The sequence below is a fragment of the Phytophthora sojae genome (assembly GCF_000149755.1).
Source record: "Phytophthora sojae unplaced genomic scaffold PHYSOscaffold_7, whole genome shotgun sequence".
Lineage (NCBI taxonomy): Eukaryota > Oomycota > Peronosporomycetes > Peronosporales > Peronosporaceae > Phytophthora > Phytophthora sojae.
The window spans coordinates 1,008,987-1,016,817 of NW_009258121.1; the positions used below are offsets into that span (position 1 = coordinate 1,008,987).

Sequence of the window (7,831 nt, forward strand, 5' to 3'; positions counted from 1 at the left end):
GCGGAGGGCGGACCGGCAGAAATCGCACTCGCGCACGTGTTCGCGCACTCGCTGCTCGTGATGGACGCCGTGTGGAAGCAGCAACTGCAGCGTGACCCGACCACGACGCTGATGCACTTCCGTGAAGCTCTGGTTGAGACGCGAGTGCGGATCGTGTCGTTCCTCTCGCGTCGACGCATGCCCCTCACGCTGGCAGAGCTCGATGTATGGGGGTATCGGCAGCGGGCACGGTGCCGCAGTTTCCGCAAGATGGCGTAGCTCTCGGTCGATACGTCAGGTTTTGTATTAGGTAGTGGTAAGTAACTAACAAGCTAGCAATCGAAGCATACACACGGCGAGCAAGACAGCTCGCCCCGCCCAGCCATCGGGCTTACTCCACACTCCAGTCAATGGGCTCCTTGCCATGCTCTTTGAGGTAGCTGTTGGCACGCGAGAAACATTTGGAGCCCAGGAACGGCGCGTTGGTCTTGGTGGCGCCCAGTGGTGACGGGTGCGAGGAGCGCACCACCAGGTGCCGCTTTGTGTCGATGAGCGCGCCCTTCTCCTGCGCCGGTTTTCCCCACAGCAAGAAGACGACGTTGGAGGCTTCCTTGCTGACCTTGGAGATGACGGCGTCAGTGAACTGCTCCCAGCCGCGCTTCTTGTGCGAGTTCGCCTCTCCTCGACGCACCGTAAGCACAGTGTTGAGCAGCAACACGCCCTGCTTGCTCCAGCAAGACAAACAGCCGTGTGTAGGGCGCGCGATGCCCACGTCGTTCATGGCCTCCTTGAAAATGTTCTTGAGGCTCGGTGGCGGTGGGATTCCGTGGCGCACCGAGAAGCTCAGGCCGTGTGCCTGTTGCGGTCCGTGGTACGGGTCCTGGCCCAGAATCACCACCTTGAGGTCGGAGAAAGCGCAGTCTCGCAGCGCCGCGAATACGTCGGCCGGCGGCGGGTAGATGGTCTTCTTGCGGCCTTCCTCGCCCTCCAGGAACCGCGTCAGCGCCTGGAAGGAGCCGCGCGAGAACTCCTTCTGCAACACGTCGAACCACGTTGCATGCAGCAGCGAGCGCAGCTGCGAAGTCTTCTGGAGATCCACGAAGCTTGTCACGGGCAGCGTCTCGCCCTGTTCATCGTCCTGCGCTTTGGCCTGCTCCTCGTCGTCCTGCGCCTCGACGGCCGCCTCGCTTGCCTCGACTTGGGAGACCTCGGTGGCGATTTCGGTCGCCTCGATCTTGCCCGGGGATCCCTGCTGCGTCGTGCGGCGCTTCTTGGCCGGCGCCTGGCCGAAAAACGAGCGGATGTCGCGCGTGGCGCCACCCATGTCAACACTGCAAGACTGTTATTTTTTGGATGGCTATTTTTTAAAATTAATTGCGTCCGTCGTTCTCAGGCTTTTTTTCTAAAACAATTATTGTGCAAACGTTTTGTCGTTTTGACTTGGAGATCTTTTATTTACATAAGGTCAAATCAAATCATGTGGTGTACTTGAGGCAGAGTCTGGTTGTTAATTTCTTATTCCCACCGCGGCGGTGTACTTGAGACAGATTCCGGTTGTTAAATCGATCTCGATTTATTATAACTCGAGGAATGCCGCTGAACAATATAATGCATTGCGGACTTTACCAACATGTAGAGCATAGATATACACTAAATTTCAAGCGCTAGCATTCCTGTACGACCAAGTAGTCGAGCACAAAAGCTCCTCGAGTACAACATCAGGGACCATTTTCGGGCGAGTGTAATCATGCCGGTTTTCGACAAATCACATTGTGTTTCTGAAGGACCTTTACAAAACATAGGATGAAATACCACCATCGTTTTGATTTATCCTGGTATCGGCACTGTTGATTGGTAGAATCCTAACTGAATGTGAATGCATGCGGAGGTGGGGGGGGGGGGGGGTCATGGGTGCCAAGTTTGAGAGGAGACTTCTGAAGTAATATGGCGAAATATGAGTCATCAGTGCTGGCAAATGCGCTTTGGAGTCTATAACCTTCGCTTGGACCCTTTGCTTTATCCTTTCTATCTGTGGCGGATCTTTTAGATTTGAGTGACCCCCACAAATTATCCTTTTCCGGTGTACTTGACGCATAATCCGGTTGTTAAAATCGCAAATAAAAGAATCGCTAAAAGACGTCATGCAGTTTCGACTTCAGTTATACAATCTGCCCCATAGCTACCAGCATTAGATACGCAAATTCGGGCTTTTGCTTTGACTCCTGCAGTACACAGCGCACCCAGGAAACGTTAAGCTGCCAAGGCAACCATTTTCGAGAGATGATGATGCATCACCACAATGGCGGGAACAGATTTCTCTTTTTATGCCATTCGTAACTAAAAAGCGAAGATACCACTCATTCTCGCAAAATCCCCCCTCCATCCAGTGGCTTCTGAATCTACGGCTACTGCTGTCGTCCGCGCACGGCTCCGGCGCGAGGAACTGTTGATTTACGTGATTGTTGGTGCTGGCCGGCTGCTGGTGCTGCATCTACGGCTACTGCTGTCGTCCGCGCACGCCTGGGGATCGTGATGACGCGATGCAAAAGTAGCGGAGGGGGGGGCGGACATGGCCTTCTCCACGAGGCCGGGGGTCGAGATGGACTCGGACGTCCAGAAATCGTTGTCGGTCGTGCTGAGCACCATCAAGGTCGACAGGTTGTTCATGAGCGAGCTAAGTACGGTCTTGGCCTGCTGGGGGTGAGCCGTAGAAGAAACACTGGAGCGTGGACTTGACCTTGAGGCTGAAGCGGATGAAGATCAGGTCGTTGTTGTTTCCACTTTGAGCCCACTTCTGTGTACCGAGGAAGGCGTTGGCGTTGTCCTCCTGAGTCGGTTTGATGCTCGAGTTGAAAGCGATGGTACGCGCTTCGAAGGAGGCTAGATCGTCTTGACCTTGAAGCTCAGCACCCCGGTCATGGAGCTGGCGGCGCCGCGCACGGTCCTCGTTCTGCTTGACGCCGGTGGCCACGGTGGCGCCGTTAGCTAGGGCCACCCGCAAGACCTCAACGTTGTCCAGCACTGTGCCAGCGGTACGCGAGAGGGTTTCCAAACCCGAGCCTGCCACACCGGTCATGTCGACGTCGGGGCAGCGGCCGTTGGGTAGAGTGTGCTTAAACTCTCCCATGCACACTGTACTTAGCGGTCTCCGAGATCATGACAGGGCCGCCGTATGACAGCAGACCAGTGGACGCGTCGCACTTGTGATGCATTGACTTGTCTAGCCTACGGCTGTAACTTCAGGCTTAGATGCCGACTCACCATACTCGCGCAGTGGCATGTTCCCGCAGACCTTCGTCGTCACTAGATTCATCGTTCACCGAGTAATACGTGCGCGTCTCGGCGATTGAGTTGCCGGAATCTCAACGCTGGCATTGATGATTGGCTGCAATTCTAATTTTGTGATTGGCTGATATCAAAACGGTGGTGCATGACACGACACCAGCAGCTGGAAGACATGCCGAAATGGAGCCGAGACGCTGTTTTGTAGCGGTGATAGCAGGCTTACACTTGGTAGCTGCGCTTCTGCAGTAGCACTATCCCTCCTTTGAAATGCACGAAACCACGAACGGGTATGGCTGAAGGACTCTCAGCGGATCTTTTAATACTTGAGCTCCCCCACAAATATGAGATTTCCGGTGTACTTAAAATAAAACGAGGTCAAAAGAAAGGGACAGATCGATCTATTTAGGCCGGCTAATGACTCGACCTACGACAAGCCAAATCACGGTTCGACGTGTGGATCTGGGCATAACGAGGTCGATCTACGGTAAATCGATCCCTTTTGCGTTTTCAAAAGCGCAATTCGACGTCGATCAAAGTAAAACGAGGTCGTCCATGCTACCACCTCTGTTTTTTGCCCTGATTTGGGGACCGGCCTTCCTCGATCTAGGCCATAAAACAGGGCGACATTCTATCTGCAAAGCACCATAAAATTTAGCGTACATGTACCCAAGAGTATACCCTCTACCCTGTTCCAGAAATGTTTCCTGTTATCGAGCGACTAATCTATAAACCGTACTCGAGTACGAATAAGTCGTGGATAGTCAATCGGCGCTAAGTAGTGCACATACACCATCTCCTGCATGATCTAGCGCATCTAGTACGGATTAGCATTCTTTTGGCACTTTTAGAACGTGCCATATCGGAGCCGGCTTCGAAACAAAACCCTCTTTGATTAACGACTAAGTACGAACACTAACTGGGTCATTCCTGAAAACACAATTTTAATGCGTCGTAAAGGTGAAAGAAAACGTGCGTGAAGCATTTTTGCGATTCCGTGCCGACACTTTTTGTGCAGTTGCCAGAAGAGGTTAGTGTCTCTTACAAACCCAAGTGTTTTCTCTCAACGACCAGCGGGCAGGTGTAACACCACGCCAGCAGTAGTCAAGTCAGCATAATCAGCTGGCTAGGTCGCCTCGCTGGTCTCAATCTTCACATGAACCTTCGACTCACCATGGGCGTCGCTGTCGGGGTCGCCACAAAAGACCGGAGAGAGTGCCGAGCGGAGCAGGACCGTATGGGCCGGTCGCTTGGTGCTCCCACCCAGCAAGCAAGCTCATCGCCGACAACTGGACATACAGTCGGGACCACCGCCCTACCATCCATCGCGGAGCCAACTTCGCTGCTGGACCAAGGAAGGAAGGAGAGGCCATCGACGACCCGCTGTTCCTGGAGGTCATTCCGCTGAGCGAGCTCGTGTATAAGGCGACAACGGTGCACAGTGCGCACTTCGACGCATTGAAGGAGCAACCGTGGACGCTGCTGTCCATCGAGACGGGCGGTTGCACGGAGGGCTGCAAGTACTGTTCGCAGTCGTCGCTCCAGAAGCTGTTCCCCAAGCCCGATCATACCAAAAAGATACAAAAAGGAAGGAAGTCACTGCTTACGGTATCGTGACTTTACATTCGTCTTGATATGCTGATACGCTATGAACAGTAGCTGTGGGGAATATCGGAAATGGTACTGACCACTACCGCTGCTATTGCCATCACTCATAACCACTAAATCATCTCGAGTGAACGAGCCAGTTGAGTTTCGTAGATGACATAGAAACCATGCTGAAGCATCACCATCCTCGATTAGCGCTATACCTAGAGCAACAAGGACAATATTGTGGCTCGGACGGAGCATAATAGCGGAAAACAGGGTACCCTCAATATTATACTAGAGGTGACACGCGTCTAACGAGAATCCGGGCAAACATGACGGGAAAAATATTAATACCTGTTGCTCAGACACTGACTCACCTGTTGCCCCAGATTTTGTAGGAATTTCTGTTGCCCAGGCTGAACACCTGTTGCCGAGTCTGATTATCTGTTGCTGTTGAATCCAACAGAAAACTCAGTGCTGAAAACCTGTTTCAAGTTTTCAGTGCTGAAGTTCTGTTGTCTATTTTAGAGTGGAAGAGCTGTTCCCTATTTTAAGTGCACACACTCCTTCTCGCTCTCGAGGTTTCGCAGCCCCCCTCCTCCTTCTTCCTTCTCACTCTGGCTCTAGTGCGCGACCCACCACATCCCCAGCACCATGGAGGCACTCTCCTTGCCTGTGAGCGATGATAGCGACAGCACTGAGGTGTTAGAGTATGATAGCGACCTTGCCGACGAAGACATGCACAGTGCCACCGCCTCGGTTGAAGATATGGACCAAGGCGACGATGCGGAGTGCAGCAGGGCTGCCGTAGCTTTAGCGTCAGAGGAAGACGTAACAGACTCACAGAGTCTCAGCTTAAGATAGCCCGTTCTAATTCCAGAACGTACGAGTCCGTACACCTTACGGACTCCAAGAGTCAACCCTTAACTCTTAACTGTGTGAATCTCAAACTGAATGTATTTCCCTTTATTGCAGCAAAGCCGCCTACGGTGTGAATGTATCCGGTTCACTATCTAGCATAGTGAACCCTAGTCATATGCATAATCAGTGGCTCTGAATCCATGTACTGGTTCTCCTACTGATTTAGGTTAGACATTGTGTAGCCACTTCGTAACCCTTCGGGTGCAGACATGTAACAGGGTTACACGCACAAGTGGCTACAGTCACTTGTAACTCGACGTCTGTTAGAGGTTTGAAAAACTTTCTCGACCTTGATGTAGACACACCAAAGGCTACATACATTTAGGATCACCACGACGGGTGGTCCATAGAGACTTAGGATTCCTATTGGCTGAGAGCAGCATCTCTTAGCCAATGAGCGACATGCATAGCATAGGAATTCTGCCAACCAGCCGTTGGCAGACTCCTAGTTTAGAATATTACATTTAGAGGAAGTCAGAAACATAAAACAAAAATAGCAGTTCTCATTTTAACCCAAAAACATTATTTGGATCGTTTATTTAGATTAATCTATACTCGGAGGCCCGGGTATAATTAACTCTAATTTAAACTACGCTACGCTTCCTCACACACGTGCGCGCACGTGTAACTAAAGTAGTGAGCCAAAGTAGGCCCATTACACCTGGTAGCACTTTGTAGTCCGTCCAACGACCGACTACCTGAGTTCGTACGTCACCGCACGAACGCGGAGCTAAGAACCTTCCCATGGATACGGAGGTGTCCATGGAAAGTCCACTACGCCTGCAACTCACGTTGGACGCGCTGACTGTCCCCACCTGTCGGACCCAGAGTGGGAAGCTCTTCAACGACTGTCAACAGTCATTGGTGAGGCGGCTGTAGCTACGATGCTGCGTACGCTAACGCCGACAGAGCAACATGGTGTTGCTCTGGGATTCATCATGAGGGAGCAGCGAGATGCTGCTTCGTCTACCACGGTGTCGTCGGGGACGACACCGCGCGCGCAATCGCTGAAGCTCAGCGTGAGCAATTACGTTGGAAGAGAGGGCGAGCCTCTCCTCCGTTGGCTTGGCGAACTCGACACTGCCATCGCGGCTCGACGTATCGTCGACCCGTTGTCCAAGGTTGCGTTCGCCATGTCATGTCTTGGCGGACGAGCGAGAAGTTGGGCGTATGGACGCTGACTCTCGGATCCTACGTGCTTTAGCACGTACGAGGGTTTCAAGGAAGAGCTCAGACAAGCGTTTGAGCCACCGCAAACGAGTTCCGGTCGAGGGCGGAGTTCCTCGACCTGCAGCAGGGCAAGCATGATGTCCATGCTTACGCTCAGAGAGCACGGTACTTGGTCTCGAACATCGTGACCAATCCGATCGACGAGGCGACCAAGGTCGTCACGTTCATGAAGGGGCTGAGAGATGGGCCTGTGAAGACCTATCTCTTCCGTGAGTACCCGAGTACTCTAGAACCTGCAATTACTCTTGCAATGCAGGAGGAGTTTAGTCTGCGGCAGGCTAAGCTGCATGCACATGTGCCGAGGCCACAGCCACGCCCGGTAGTGAGGACGGGAGGCCCAGAACCCATGGACCTCTCGAGTGCTGCAACTGCTGGACCCCAGCAGTCGCAAGGAAACAATGTGCGATGCTACCGATGCGGTAGAATCGGTCACTTTGCTCGGGAGTGCACGGCCCCCGTGCACCAGCAGGGTGGCTATCGCGGTGGTGCCGGGCACCGTCGCAACCAAACAAAAAACGCTGGACGCCAGTAGGCGCGGGGCGCCCTACTGGTAATGCAGTTCCGCGTGTCGACCTTGGACACGCGACACTGAGGACCGCAGCCCCCAGTGAGATTCATTCTCGCTGCAAGAACCAAGATGACAAGCATATCCTTGTCATCCTGAACGTGAACTCGATGAGAGCAAGCGGCTCTCTTCGTGCTTTGGTAGATTCTGGCGCGTCGAAGAACTTTGTACGACTGCGAAGTCTATCAAGGCTTGACTTCGAGGATTTAAAGATAGCTCGAAGTATTTTGGAAGTACGACTGGCAACGGGTGCCGTCGTGAAGA

The 7,831-nt window shown here is 52.9% G+C and overlaps 1 protein-coding gene across 1 annotated transcript; it reads right to left on the bottom strand.

The window, feature by feature from the left end:
- Positions 1–267: 267 nt before the first annotated feature.
- Positions 268–3,055, bottom strand: PHYSODRAFT_347255 (hypothetical protein; the record flags this gene model as incomplete). Its single annotated transcript, XM_009533827.1, has 3 exons — positions 268–1,310; positions 2,549–2,673; positions 2,717–3,055. 3 exons carry the CDS (start codon positions 3,053–3,055, stop codon positions 371–373), a joined length of 1,404 nt encoding a protein of 467 aa, XP_009532122.1. The 3' UTR covers positions 268–370.
- Between the last annotated feature and the right edge of the window lie 4,776 nt (positions 3,056–7,831).